This window comes from Pangasianodon hypophthalmus, chromosome 15 (assembly GCF_027358585.1).
Source record: "Pangasianodon hypophthalmus isolate fPanHyp1 chromosome 15, fPanHyp1.pri, whole genome shotgun sequence".
NCBI lineage: Eukaryota > Metazoa > Chordata > Actinopteri > Siluriformes > Pangasiidae > Pangasianodon > Pangasianodon hypophthalmus.
Window position 1 is genome coordinate 12,115,838 of NC_069724.1, and position 15,939 is coordinate 12,131,776.

Here is a 15,939-nt window from a genome sequence, read left to right on the forward strand (position 1 = left end):
TTTGTGAGTGGGTTGAATTGTTTGCACATTATGGCTGATTATCATCACACTCACAGACAGGGGGGGTGACGGTATAATCAGGCTTCTTTATAAACACCGTCAGAACACCTTCCCTAGAAAAAATGTATAATGAGGTGGCAGCAGTTTGTTAAAGAAGTTAATTAACCGTTTTGCTGCTGTTTGCGTTTCTATCACTCTAAAAGGTTAATAGCAAACTTCTTTTTGTCTTTTAATGTCCTGATTTTTCTTGAGGACAAACTGGTGGCATTAGGACTCAACCATAATCAACCATAACAAGCCATGAATACTCATGCAAAGTGGAACCTTTTGCACCTTTAAACACAGATGAAACAGCTTAAGGGTGGAGATTTGATTCTGTATGTAGAAATGTTTCCATTTGAAACAAGAAATCAGGCTGGAACTTATTTCTACAGCAGATGGAAGTGTTAAAGATGAATGCAGTGCAAATATATAAATTTAATACATGCCTCCAGAGCAATCAATATTTTTTTTCCTAAAATGTATTGTCCATAACACCAAGAGAAACAAACTGTGAAGACATTTGAGTGCATGAGAAGCCTCCAGAAGACCTCTAAGATGTTTTATGGATGGAAACGTACTTGTCGTAACAGGACAGATTCTAAGTTATCTAAAGGTTTGCAGTTATAATCTGGATCAAAGAAGTGTAATTAGTTAGGAGTAGGATTGTTATCCTAACTCCTTATTAATTATTAAAAATTGTGGACCATGTCCATCTGAAATACCTGGAGCAGCAGGTTGCACTTCATTCCACGGAGCGATATCTGAGAAGATACGCACTGGCTGAATGCTGTTGGCTGTCTGATGTGTTTAAAATATAAAACACCACTGAACAGAAATTGTGTCTGTTTGGGTTGTCTTAGTTACAACCACGCTTCTGAAACCAAAACTATGACATCTATCTAAAGGCACCGCTCTACCTGTAAAATAAATTTAATTTCCAACATGATCCAGCTATTCAATATGTTGTGATTTCCAGCTCCCCGCCCCCTGTTGAGGACCAATGCTCTGTCTCAAACCATTGTATGTGTATTTATGGTTTTGCCTAGCTAGAAGCATAAATTATGACACTAAAAAAAAAACTTGTTCCACTCCAGGAACTATTCATGTTTTGATCCATGATAAAACTGTTCCCTCACTTGCAGTATTTAGTCCTTCACACCTCTGAACCTTAGCAACTTGATTTATGATATTTAAAACAATTACTAATGGCTTATAATAACTAAATATAACTAAATCTATAAATATAGAGGTTGACCAACAACTTATTCTTTTGCTTTTAATAAAACTCAATTCAGAGATGAGCTGAAAAGGACAGTGCAACACTATTTGCATAAATTCAGAGACATTGGTGGCATTAGTATTTTGAAGACCCTGAACAGCTAACAAACCTGGTAGCTGATTGGACATTAATATACATTCACCTGCAAGGTGTGTCATCTTCCCTTCTTTTCCTTGCTAAATATTTTTGTAAACATCAAATAAAAAATTTAACAGGGTTTTTTTTTCCCCCCCTTCCTTAAGTGTGGCAGTGCTGTTTTGCTGGCACTTTGCTAATAAACCTTAAGTATTTTGATTTATATTATACAGTTTGAATACAGTTTGATATCTTGGCTATATTGCTAGGGTAAAATTTGGCTTTTCACAATAAATAAAACTTGCACATTTCAAATTATTATTTTGACATTTCAAATATTCAGGAAAATGAGTGCCTTCACTGAAGTTGCAGTTGAAATTGACTGCATAAGGGGGCGCTGTAAGTCCATTTATGCAATGAATTGTTTAAAAAATGTGAAAATGTATTAATGAATCACACCAGATTCTGATTAAAGAACGTTGTTATATTTGACAATGGAAGTCAAGGAATAAATAAAATATACATACACAACAAATCGCTTTAAAAATCGAACCGACTGATATTGCCATTGGCAGTCTAAACATCTCGGTTGACGGATACAGTAAAAAGTATTGCATTCATCAGTGATGTGGTGACAGACCATGGAATTTACATGGACACAAAGTAAAGCTCTAATGGGCGTAACAAACGCACAGTATTCAGCTGTTGTATCTACTCCGGTCATGTGCAAAACAAAACCTCAGCATATTGCATCACTTAAAAGTGCTCTTTAAAAAAGGTGCCCATATTCGTCAGGAAAGGTGGAACGATTAAACCCCCAATTCAATGTTGAGATGAACTCTACCCTTCAAGGCAAGCTGAAGAATTCAAAAGTGGAGTCTCTTACCGAGCTGTGTCTTAACATGAACATTCAGAAGACTGCAGGTATCTCTATCTTCACTCTTGTTATATATTTATCCAGTGCAGTCATACAGAGCAGCAAGAGTTGTAGCCACTAACGGAACCACACTTACATAAGAAATAAAGGTTACAGTGGTTAGACTTATCAAAATGACCGAGGGAATTCTGTGTACCCTTCACAAAACAAATCTGTACCAAAATTATTTTAAAAACTGAGAACATTCTGTTCTGGAGAATCCCACAGCATTTTTATCTGCAACACATACAGCAGAAAGAACGCCCAAGCCTGCTACTGTACAAATTATTAGAGACAGAAACCGAGACATCAAGAGCATGATTGTACAGTGTGATAGACATCTAAAACACAACAGTGCTTTGGTGGCAACTGGGAAGAGGCAGGGAGATGTTATTGCTCTGTTTCAGTTGAGAGACGGAGACATATTGCAAGTCGAAACATTTCAGTCAAGAGTTGCCTGTCCGTCTGCCTTCGGAGATCTGATCCCACAGGGAAGGTGATGTGCAGGATGCAATTGCCCAAACAGGCCCATCTGTGTCCTGTACCCTTTGTACAAGGCACTGACCAAAAAAACAAATGAGACATGCTGCGTGAAGCCCCAAACCATGAGCAGGTTCAGTCTGTGCTGGACAAGCTCAGTCATTTTCTTTCTGACTGAGAAAAGGAGGAGGATGATAACAGAAAGCCAACAGTCCCAGACACAGTGTGCAGTACCTGCCACAGCTGAAGGGCCTACTGCTCTTTGTCAGGAAGTGAGACCGCAAGGAAAGGGGAATGCTTGTCCCTACCCCCACAGCTTTCATTCAACCCACCCTACCAAACCACATAGCAGGGCTTTGGAAGAACCCAGGATGCGTTGCCCTCACAGATGAACACAAATTCATTCTTCTGATATTCTTGTCTTTGTCAAGTTCACAATTGATTACTGGAGACCCCCTTCCAGCCAACCAGCCACCAATCAAACTTCTAGTTGTTTGGGTGAAAATTGGTGCTGATTCCCTGAACCCCCTCAAAGGGACTGTCCACACTAGTATCCTTCATTAGTGAGGACTCTGTTTACACTACAGTCTAAAAGGTTTTGCCATTTGTGGCCTGAGCATTTTATCAGCAACTGGGGGAGGTGGTGATAGGACTCTGCAAATAGGAGAGGCTACTGGGCTGTCCGTGTGGCCCCACTGGCCCCATAGGGAAGCTGAAGATGAAGGGTGAGCTTGTTGATGGGGAAGACTTAGGGCCCAGAGTGGCTGACGGGCTGGCTGCCTCCACTGAGCATGACGTGGCCAGCACCTGTGACTCAAACTGAAGCAGCTGGCCCATGAAGCTGAAGTTGGGTGAGATGATGCTGCGCCGCTGCTTGACAAACTCAAAAGCCTCGTCCAGGCACACGCGCTTCTTCTTCATCAGGTAAGCCAGGCAAATGGTGGCTGAGCGTGAAATCCCTGCTTGACAGTGAACAAGGACACGCCCGTTGGAGTCTTTCACCGAGTCTGTGGGAAAGAAAACATCAAATTTGTTATGTTAAATATAAAAAAAATAGGTAGTCTACTGTTTCAATAGACCTGCATTTTGCTGACAGTCTGAACTGATGGCCTGAATAATTGTCAAAAGGAACAAAAGACACCAACACTGTCTAATAACTCTAAATGGTATCAATGGTTCAAAAGCAGGCCGACACCTCTAGTGGGAGAACAATTCTCACACCCACAATACTGCCTGGGGTGTGTTTCACACCCTACGCCCCACTGGAACATGTAAACGTTGACACCCTGCCATTACTAAGTAGAAGTTAGTCATTAATTAGGAAGTGAGAAATCAGCTGCAACACAAAAGGAAAGAACAATCATTTCCTTCCTGACTATGAATCATCTGAATTTAATTTCATATATGTTCAAACAGGGCCTACACTCTTAAAAAGTAACGGTCCCAAAAAAGGTTCATTAAAGCAATGGCATAGAGGAACCTCTTTTAGTTCTTGCTTCTTCAGCCATTCTTTGATAGTACCACAAAGAGTCTTCTGCATTATTTAAAGTTCCTTAGTTTGCAGTACCAACAAAAAAAAATCATTGCAGGATCTATCTATCATAAGGTTTCTCTGTGGCGTGGCTCTAAAGATTCTTTTCTGCCCCCCCCCCCCCCCCCCCCTTTTTTTTTTTTTTTTTTTTTTTAATAATCTAAAATTATATCTTGTCAGGTTTCACCATGCACATGTACAATGACTGAAGGAACTGAGTACTGCTGAATGGTGGATGAGTCAGACCCCAGTCCCTGAGCTACGCACTCTGATGCATTCACACATGCTCACATAGCCCCCCCCCCCCCCCTTTCTGTGTTGAGTTTTGCAGACGATGTATGCTGCACTGAAATCGGATCTCGAGGATGCCCCACTCTACTCCACCACCCACAGTCTCAGAAATCCCTGCCTGAGGGAGAACCACCCATACTGCAAACCAACCCATCTCTCAATACAAGCAGCAAGAGCAGGTCTTTGCTGCATCTTTGACCATTTCTAAATGTTCCACCCATTTTTAATATGTCACCCATCAACGAAGCACAAATGAATGCACACATGGCAGATGCTTTCAGGATGGAGAAATGGATGAGAGATTAAAACAGCGGGTGTAACGTGAATAACCTAAACAGAGTTCTGTGTAATGCAGATGAGTCTGTTAATCACTGATTGACATGGAGCCATTCACAAGGACAAGAAATACAATGAAAAGCAGCAACGCTGAGCAAAACCCATTTCCAACAATTTACTCAACACCAATTTAGTCCTGCCCAGTTGATTTGCACGTGCTAAGTGGTTACTGGGAAAAGGGGAAATATGGTGATGCAATTAGAATCGGTGAGCTCACCTATGAAGTCAATGGCTTCGATAAACCAGGAGCTGATGTCCTCCTTGTGGTTGTCCTCCACCGGGATGCACTTATACTGGTAGGCTCCTTCAAAGTGGTTGGGACAATTTGAAGACACATTCAGCAAGGCAGAGATGCCCATGCCATCCAACATGTCCTTTTTGGATGCATGAAAGGCACTGCCAAGAAACAGGAAGGGAAGGATCTCCACAGGTCCACCCTGTGAGAAAATAAAAACATACAGTTGAGGAAAAACGTACCTACTTCACTTAACGGTACAAGTTTAGCTTGCTTTTAAAATATCCATGTTACAAAATTGCAAATTTGCATTTACATTTATTCATCTTCAGGAAAAAAAACAGTACTAAACTATACATTTATTTGTCACTGGCATGGTGCTGTCAAGGGTACATCTTATGTACCTTTAATGTGCCTGGACATCTTTTGTACCTAAATGGTCTGTAAAGCTTTAATGGTGCACACTGCACTACATGCACCTTTCTAGGTAAGCAATGCATACCAAAGGTCCAAAAGATGTACACATGAGAATACCACTCTGATGACAATAGGTAGAGATTAGTACCCTTATTTCAGAGTGTGTTCATTTTGCAGACTCTTCAGTCTAACTGAGCTGAGCAGATGAGGGTTAAGCTTTGTGCTCATAAACCCAACAGTAGCAGTTTGGCACTACTGGGATTCAAACTCACAATCTTCCTAGCAGTAGTATAGAGCCCTAACCTCTGACCTACTTAAAAGCAAGAATCCCTGATATATATATAATCCTAATAATATTATCATGTTCGCTTGGCCGGAACCGGAAGCAGCCATATTGATCTGAGGTCTCTGACCTGCTTTTAAGCTAAGGCCAGGAAATGATGGAGGAGTAAAACAGAGCTGAGTAAAGATAGCTACCGGCCGGAAAATAAGAGCTTAATGACACCAATCGATGGACCATTAAGGCTCCATTTTGTAGTCCAGGTTATTGTAGGCCAGCTAATGCGCTTTTGGACATGAGAGTTCCCCAAACCCACCCAGGCACCGGTGTGAGCTTGAAAGCAAAGCTGCTGGTGATGGATCTCACCTGGTCGTGTTGTGGAGTTGTGCAGGAGGTGCAGCTCGCCTCGGTGCTGCTCTGTGCTGCGGCCATGGGCAGAGATTTGCTCTTTAAACAGTAGTCTGGATATTGAGAGAAAAAGCGGTCGTAGCCTCCTGCGAAGAACAAAGATGTCGTTAAACACGTGGTTAAAGTGTAAAACACTAGCGCTTTATATCTAATGTTCTGTGAAGAGTGCATCAGATTTAAGCCCAGATCACAGACTTGTGGCTTTTCATTTCTCACCATACAGATTTGTGCTAAAAGTATGACTACGGTTCTTAGAGAGAGAGAAAACATTTCTGAACAAACACATTTTCATTTTAACAGAAATGCTTCTGCATGCATGTCGTTTTTTAATTTATTAATTTATTTATTTAATCGCCGAATGGATAACCCAGTATAAACGGCTTTATATTTAACCCCACTCCTCTGAATGCTTCTGTTCTCCCTGAGGGATGAATAAACCTAAATATTCCGTCCGCAAATGTGAAAACGCACTTTATTTCATTTTATTTCCTGAATTCTCATTTCCACACATATGACAGTGTATAACCAGTGAGTATAACCAGTGGACCAGGCCTGCCAGAGTTCATACACTCCACAGCACAGAGAAAAACATCTGGCTCTGAGCAAGAATGTAGGCCTACGCAAATGATTTCCCTTATGGCCGAGGTGTTAAAAAATAAAACACACCTTTTAGAAATATCTCAAAGCTGAAAAGCTGCAGTTTAAAATGCGATGTAGCCTTGATGTCACTAGAAGCTGAATAGACTATTACGCACAGAGAACTCTGTCCATGGCTATCTATAGGAATTATATTATATATAAAATATGAATTGCATGGTTTGAATCAGATTATTCATATAGATAGATATAAATAGCCAGTGGGCATGGCGTTATGTAGCACAGTTTGTTGATTACATGAGCATGAAATGTATACATGAAAAAAAAAAAAAAAAATATATATATATATATATATATATATATATATATATATATATATGTATAATGTATGTGTGTGTGTGGCACTGGTTGTTGATTACATGATTTAGTAATCATTTAGCATTATATATATATAATGATGTTATAATATATTATATTAATATATATAATGTTAAAAGATTAGTCCTACATTTAAATCCGCTGGAACTTGTTTGTTTGTTTGTTTGTTTACCTTTGAGGAGGTAGACCTCTGTGTTAAAGGTGTCTCTGCCCAGTGTGTTAAACACCAGCGCGATGGTGCTGTCCTCTTTGAGAGCGGCTGCGTCCGGAGTGCGCTCGTCGTACAGGATGACGGCCGTGTAGAGGCCCGAGATCAGTCTGCACTTCACCTCCTCATCCCCGGCCAGGATCTGGTCCAGAGACACAGAGCCCTTCGCTCTCCGGCGCACGATCGTGTTGCAGCGGACGTTGACTGCGCTGCGGATGTGGCAGGCGGTGAACGCCAGGAAGGAGCGGCAGTCCAGCAGCAGGCACCTCGCCGTTCCCTCCTCCTTCAGCAGCCGCTTCAGCACTCCGCACTCCATTTCACTCAGCTGCTCCATCCTAACCGCGCTCTAGTGCTGGGAGATCGAGAGCGTGTACAGACGTCCTTTGTTTTTGTTTTTTTTTTTTTTTCTTTTTTTTTTTCTTTCCTCTCTCTCGCTCTCTCTCCTCTTTTAGAAATAAAACAGTAAAGAAAAACACAGGTTTGGTGTTCACAGCCTCCTCTGCGCGCTTATCCTCCCGAGAGCATTACTACCACAGGCGGAGAAGCTCTTTCCGTTTTTATGAATGGGCGAGCTCGCTTCCATAAAAGGAGTGCGACGTCACAATGGCGATGACGTCTTCTACTAGCACCATTCATTAACCGCGAGCGCCTCTTCATTCATAAAAAAAAAAAGAGAGAGACGAGGGAGAAAGCAGCAATGCTGCCAGCATGGCTCAAAAACACAAACCAACCAATTTTTCCTAACACCAACCTCACTTTGTGATATGGAAACACTTCTTTGTTTATATTCATACAATAATCAGTGAAAATGTATGTACACTGAATGGGTTCTTTCAAGCTTAAAAAAAATGAAAACTGCTGTCCTAAAGAACCTTTTGATGGATGGTTCTTTAGTCATTTTCCTGGCACCTCATAGAAATAATGAAGGATCCTTTCCTGCCAAAAACACTTCCATTACATGGAATGTGGTGGGAAATGATTGAATTTATAGTGACACCAACAAAAATGGTTAATGAATGAATCACTAAAATATTTTTTAGAACCAAAAATGAGGTTCTGTAAGTCAGTAGTGCCATCTTCAGCACTGATGCAATAGTAACCATTATGGTGATATGGCAACATGATTGTAACACAAAAATGCATAAATTCAAATAATCTCAAATGCCTACCAATAAAAAAAAACATCAATTGTGAGAAAAAAAAAAAAAAAAAAAACACTCCTGCCTTGGCACAATTGATTCTGAGATTTTTTAATTCTGTATTTCACTCCTGTGAAAGAATCCAAATCTGACCTCTCTCTATAGGAGGCACTGAATTTATTTGTCTTGTTTGGTTTTATTTTAAACTCCATGAACAACACCAATCACTCCACTGTCCACGGCTCTGAATGAAGACGTCGATTATTGCTGAATACTTATTTATTATCAGCACTAAAGATAAGAGAAAATGGTTTACAGGTTAATGATTGCTTTCTTTTACGAATGCTAGCAGACTGACCCTCCACCGCAGGGGCTCTTTAAGTGGACTGAAATGAGACACAGAGAGAAAATCAGTCACTGGTTAGCCACGGTTAAAAGGAAAACAGTGTTTTTTTTAATGCCAAACTTACCTTCACTCTTTTCTTGGAATGTAGCAGAATTCTTTGAAATAAAGGTCTTTTGTGCAAAACAAAACATTCCCAGTGTGCCCTAAACTATAATCTTCTGGATAGCCAACTAGAAAACACCTTCGCCAAACACTCCTCAGACATTTTTGTTAAACTTATAACTTCCCAGAACATCTGCTTTACTTCACCTTGAGAAATTAACATGACATGAAACCAAATATAGTCCCTCATTTGGGATTGTGCTGAAAATCTCTCTTTCTGTTCACTTATCCACGTATTCTATTTACTGTATTACTTTATTTATCAGATTTTCCTTACTTTTAATTCATAACTATTTCCCTTTGTCTACTGTTGTGTATTTAGCCTGTCATATTTTTTTAAACTTCATTAAAGTTCAAATCATTACATCAGAAATTTTACAGGTCAAAGACCTGTGTGTTTTTTGTAGGTTGCTACAAGAAGCACACATGCACGCATCCTTTTTCCTCATTATATACTACAAATTCTTATAAATTTCAATAAGAAATATAAGGAAAAATATAATAAGGACATAAGGACTGCATGGTGGTGCAGTGGGCAGCATTGCCACCTCGCAGCTCAGTTCTCCCTGATTTATTCATGAGCTTGGGTTACTGTCTGTGCAGAGTTTCTTCCCGTGTTATTGTGGGTTTCCTCCAGGTTCTCTGGTTTCCTTCCACCTCCCAAAAACATGCCAGTAGGTGGACTGGCTATGCTAAATTGTCCCTAGGTGTGAATGTGTGTGTACATGGTGCTCTGCGATGGACTGGCGTCCCAACGAGGGTGTATTCCAGCCTCCAGATCCACTGCAATGCTGAGCAGGATAAAGGGATAAAGCACTTACTGAAGACAAATGAATGAATGAATGAATGAATGAATGAACCAAGACACAGAGGTGTCAAACCATTGTTTTTCTACTTTTCATTTCACAAAAGGTCCATATAAAAACTGCTAGTCATAATATTGTTCAATTATTTTTATATTTATTTATTTATAATATACTGTAAATGAGTACTATATATATATATATATATATACACTATATTACCAAAAGTATTCGGTCACCCATCCAAATGATCAGAATCAGGTGTCCTAATCACTTGGCCTGGCCACAGGTGTATAAAATCAAGCACTTAGGAATGCAGACTGTTTTTACAAACAATGGTGAAAGAATGGGCCGCTCTCAGGAGCTCAGTGAATTCCAGCGTGGGACTGTCATAGGATGCCACCTGTGCAACAAATCCAGTCGTGAAATTTCCTCGCTCCTAAATATTCCACAGTCAACTGTCAGCTTTATCATAACAAAATGGAAGAGTTTGGGAACAACAGCAACTCAGCCACAAAGTGGTAGGCCACGTAAACTGACGGAGAGGGGTCAGCGGATGCTGAAGCGCATAGTGCAAAGAGGTTGTCGACTTTCTTCACAGTCAATTGCTACAGAGCTCCAAACTTCATGTGACCTTCAGATTAGCCCAAGTACAGTACGCAGAAAGCTTCATGGAATGGGTTTCCATGGCCGAGCAGCTGCATCCAAGCCACACATCACCAAGTGCAATGCAAAGCGTCGGATGCAGTGGTGTAAAGCACGCCGCCACTGAACTCTAGAGCAGTGGAGACGCGTTCTCTGGAGTGATGAATCACGCTTTTCCATCTGGCAATCTGATGGACGAGTCTGGGTTTGGAGGTTGCCAGGAGAACGGTACATTTCGGACTGCATTGTGCCAAGTGTGAAATTTGGTGGAGGAGGAATTATGGTGTGGGGTTGTTTTTCAGGAGTTGGGCTTGGCCCCTTAGTTCCAGTGAAAGGAACTTTGAATGCTTCAGGATACCAAAACATTTTGGACAATTCCATGCTCCCAACCTTGTGGGAACAGTTTGGAGCGGGCCCCTTCCTCTTCCAACATGACTGTGCACCAGTGCACAAAGCAAGGTCCATAAAGACATGGATGACAGAGTCTGGTGTGGAGGAACTTGACTGGCCTGCACAGAGTCCTGACCTGAACCCGATAGAACACCTTTGGGATGAATTAGAGCGGAGACTGAGAGCCAGGCCTTCTCGACCAACATCAGTGTGTGACCTCACCAATGCGCTTTTGGAAGAATGGTCAAAAATTCCTATAAACACACCCCTCAACCTTGTGGACAGCCTTCCCAGAAGAGTTGAAGCTGTAATAGCCGCAAAAGGTGGACCGACATCATATTGAACCCTATGGGTTAGGAATGGGATGGCACTTAAGTTCATATGTGAGTCAAGGCAGGTGACCGAATACTTTTGGTAATATAGTGTATATATATATATATATATATATATATATATATATATATATATATATATATATATATATATATATATATATGGAGAGAGAGATTTCCCAGATACTTAACAATAAACTCAAAGAATCGAAACTTTTGCCATTCTCTAATTACTACATAGATGGATAGATAGATAAATGGATAGATAGAACATGAACTTTTGAATGAGTTCTTGAATGAAAAACAGGCTGACTGGCTCTGAGTGCTTTGTCCCTCATTTACAAGACAAATAAACTGAAGCTGATTTCAGGTTTTGTACTGACTAGATGTGATTTGAGTGAAGAGGCTGCAGTGTGTAACCTGATTCCACTGAACCTGGAACCTGCTGCAGGAAAGAGGCCTAAATCTCACACATTTCACTTCGCTCTCTGCCTTAATCTGTCACGAGGAAACATCGCAAACAAAAAAAAGAGGGGAGAGAAAATGATAAAATCCAAAAATATTGAATTTACATTTAAAATGTAAAAACATTATCATTTTCTAAAAAAAAAAACTAAACATTTTTAAAGATTTTTAAAATTGTTAATTGGGAGTGCTTGATGCATGTCTTATGACAAGTCCACTAACACCAAAGACTTAAAAGTGAATATTCTGCTGCACACTACACCTCGTGCTCCTGTTCTCCATTTAAAACATTTATACTGAACCCGAAGAACCTGCCAACATCATCATTACTACTTTATGAAACAATAAAATGGCATTTGTGTGTGCAATATTAATAGCTGCTGACAAAATCAGTAGTGCACTTGTACATCCACATGAATGCTTTTTCTTTAGCTTTGGGTTTGCACAGAGAACTGCTGTGCTCTGAGCTCTCCGGATGTGGAATGGAAAACATTTGCATGATTTAACACAAGCTCATTGACGACTTGCCGCCATTTGCATTGTGTTTTGCCATCACAGGCTGAGCAGAGAGCTGAGAGCCGAGAGCCGAGACATGGTCATTATTCACCCTCAGGAGGTGATAATGTTATTACAAGGGCACACCCTTCTGCAGAAAGCTGACAGAGAGAGAGAATGAGGAATACACACGTGCTCACACCTCAACAGGCTGCTCATTATCTGGCCTTTTATTCTATTAAACTGTGTGTGTGTGTGTGTGTGTGTGTGTGTGTGGTGTTATGTAGTAAATAAGGAGTGTGTGGGTTGCTTCAGGCTGTAAACCTAAATGCTAGAAATTAGGGATAACAGGTTTTATCCCAACTGTAGTGGATCAGTCTGAACATGCTCTGTGTCTAATGCAGCTAACAAACAGAAGATTCTAACTTCTAAATCAGTTCAACATCACATCTAAATCACCACATGGTCCTGACAACTCGATTGTCTTTGTCGAGTTCTTCACTGTCTCAAATGGATCTGCTGGTATGGTTTCTACAGAGGCCCTTAAGTGCAAAACATATTAACACACCAAAAAACATAAAACAGGAAGGGGCTGTCCTTAATGAACATCACATGCTCGCTGCTGATTATGATATTGAAAAAGAATGACACTTATGTTGCATAGTTACTTATATTACATAGTGTGGAGTAATTCATTATTCTGAATAAAATGGCTTCCTTTATGGTTTTTTCAACGGTCACATGCTCACATTAATGCCATGTAAGGTTGCAGCATATCTTCTATAACATCACGTGAATGCCCTTCATAAAAATGAGTATGAGAAAACCATCAGTCGGATAGATTTAGGCTCATATTTCAGTGTCAGCATGTGATGTTCAATAAATACCTCCCCTTTCCATTTTGCTGTCGTGTTTCTAAATTTGCTGTTGTTTTTTATGTTAATGTGTTTTGCACTTACGGGCCAGTGTAGGATTCTGACTCTGTATGATACACTTTTATCTATAAAACAGTCATTGATCCATCTTCCTTTTTCGGCACATGGCTTGGTGTAACTCCACACCATCAGCAGACTCAAGCACTGCCACTGGTGGGTTTTTTTTTTCCATCACAGTGGAACTTCCAAAGATTTTCAGAAAAGCATTAAATGAAGTCAAGCATTTTTTTTAACCTCTCGACTAATCAGGTCCCAATTGGAACAGATGAGAAAAACAAAGATGGAGGACAAAGTGCTGGTGGAAAAAATGAGTCTTGTTAGTGAGTGAATCTGAAGAGATTTATGCCAGTTTGATTTGAACATATTTCTTTGCCAAATTCCAACATTGCGATGTAACTAAAAATAACAGTAGTGTGTATTTTTGGGACACTCCTTAGCACTCCTTGGCGTCTAACTGTCACTGTGACTGCATACAGTCAAGTCACACAAGCAGCTCAAGTTACTAACTAGGACTGAAGAGTGTTGTTACAGTTTTTTGTGAATAAAAAAAACCCACCAAGTGTGAAAGTATCCTTAATTAGCCAAACTATGGTTTTTGATGAGAGTGTGATCCAGGCGTGCAGTTTATATATACACAGTGCGAAACTGGTGGCTGTCAGATGTGCTAGAAATGTAGCCCATAGCTCATGTGCAAAACTAAAACAGCAAATTTCAGACAGCAAAATTAAAACAGTCCTGTGTTTGGGTTAAATTGTTTGATCAACCTCATGGACAGTTGTGCTAAATGTTTTTTAGTCCTCCACCAGGACATTGGAGGTGAAGGTGTCAGTCTAGCAGGCAGTGTGGCATTGCAGATCAAACTGAATTATGTATGTGAGCCTTTGAATGTTTCAGAGTGGAAAGGTTTTGGTTTGATGAGTGTGTGTGTGTGTGTGTGTGTGTGTGTGAGCTCACTGTGCAAAGCTATGCCAAGCTGACATGTGTCCTGTCGCCATGGCAGCCAGTGCACACGTTGCCGTGCACGGCGCTCTCTTGAGGAACTGTATGTGAATCCAAGGTAGCTGTCATAGCAACAGAGGGACAGCACATGGAGAGGCTGTGAGGTGAGGACGGGTTAGAAGTGGCAGTGGACATGTGCGATTTCCTTGAACATATTCACTTGACGTCAAACTGTGTGTGTGTGTGTGTGTGCTGCAAGGAAAGTGAGATCTTTCATAAATCTCTGGGATCATACTAGCCCACCATGCTTTCTTTCTGTCCCTCAGAGTTGATCTGATAAGCAGGCAGGGCTTTGGTTTTCGGCTCTGTAGGATGAGTCACTCGATCCACTTCTGTCGTATTCATTAGGACCGTGTCTCCCAAACGCTGTGCAATCTGTCCATCTCCATCCCCTCCCACCACTCCATCATGAAGCCGACTCACATTCCCCAGCCTCTATGCACCTATTCTCCTCCTCCTCCACTCTGTAATCCAGAATGAAAGCTCCGACTGTGTTTGCATGCGGGTGAGAAAATCTGTGCCGAGTATTCAGGGGTTATGAGGTTACTTGACCATTCGTTCTCTTGAGAAAGGCTGGTATCTTTCGCTCTCACAGACCTGCATTTGTGCTGGTCTAGCTAAGGGTGGGCCTTGGTTTACTCGTTGAGCTTCTAAATGTTTTGAGAATTTTACTGACGATACACCAGAGTGTGTGTTTACAGTGTTTGTAGTTATGCTTTACTGCTCCATGCAGGAATTCTTTTCATTAGTTGACCAGTCTAGATTTTGCTAAAGAATCTGTTATGTTCAATCATTAAATTGAACAAAAAACTGATTACTTTCACAGAAACAAACCATTTAACTGACAACCAACTTATCATGCAATTTTTTTCCAGAATCTCTCAGCAAACTTCTTGTTTTAGGAAAATAATCCATGACGAGCTGGTGTGACAAGACACAACATGAAGGGTTACTGTCATCATTACATTTCAAATATATTTTATGGAATAATCAATATTCCAACTACTGCGATTTTTAATTTATTAATGATGCATAAAGTGCATACTTTTTATCTGTTTGCTAGCAAATTAATTAACACTTTCAGATTTGAGAATTCAACAGTGTTGTAGTATAAGTGCCTCTAACAGCTTCTAACAAAACTGAATTTTTTCAAAGAGAGGACGCTGTGTGCTTTTTTCAACCCAGTATCTATATCTTGCTTTGAAAGCCCCATGATGCCACACTGTTCAAAAGACTGGTGCAAGAAATTGTGAGCAGACGATCAGATTTCATCTTCCAGGATTCTGAAGCTTGTGGCTAGCTGAACAGTGTACAGTAGATTTTAGATGCTCAGTGGCTGTGGGTGGAGCATCTAAAATGAAGACTAACAAAACTACAATAATGTACTGTATATATAATAATATAAAAAATAAATAACAGTGTAAAACGACCACAGTAGTCATTCACTCTTGTTAAAATACGCCTCTTTAACATTGGCAGACATATTTTTTGTGTTCTTTTAAACATCTTCCTGCTCACTGAGCAGAAACAAGAAGCTGAAAAAGAACATAAAAAAACCCCCAAAGATTCTTATACAATTTAAAAAGCCACATTTCTAGAAAGCTTGAGAAATTAAATAGGTTTTATCTAAACAAAATGAACTGACCACAACTACGCTCACAAAAATAGTACCTCTTCATTTTGTTCAACTATAGGAACTTATAAAGTGTCAATGAGAACCTTACCAAATGTTTTCCTTTCAGAAAAGTCCAAGCT

The 15,939-nt window shown here is 40.3% G+C and overlaps 1 protein-coding gene across 1 annotated transcript; it reads right to left on the bottom strand.

Moving 5' to 3' along the window:
• Positions 1-1,865: 1,865 nt before the first annotated feature.
• dusp4 (dual specificity phosphatase 4) lies at positions 1,866-8,011 on the bottom strand. The gene is made up of 4 exons (XM_026940872.3): positions 7,438-8,011; positions 6,249-6,376; positions 5,168-5,387; positions 1,866-3,799 (listed from the first exon to the last, which is right to left on the bottom strand). Exons 1-4 carry the CDS (start codon positions 7,805-7,807, stop codon positions 3,417-3,419), a joined length of 1,101 nt encoding a protein of 366 aa, XP_026796673.1. The 5' UTR covers positions 7,808-8,011; the 3' UTR covers positions 1,866-3,416.
• Positions 8,012-15,939: the final 7,928 nt, after the last annotated feature.

Coding starts and splice junctions, on each gene's coding strand:
- dusp4 (XM_026940872.3), bottom strand. CDS start 7,807: ATGGAGCAGCTGAGTGAAATGGAGTGCGGAGTGCTGAAGCGGCTGCTG. Junction 6,377..7,437: donor AGAGGTCTACCTCCTCAAAG/GTAAACAAACAA, acceptor TGTTCTTCGCAG/GAGGCTACGACCGCTTTTTC. Junction 3,800..5,167: donor CGAAGCCATTGACTTCATAG/GTGAGCTCACCG, acceptor TCTTTCCCACAG/ACTCGGTGAAAGACTCCAAC.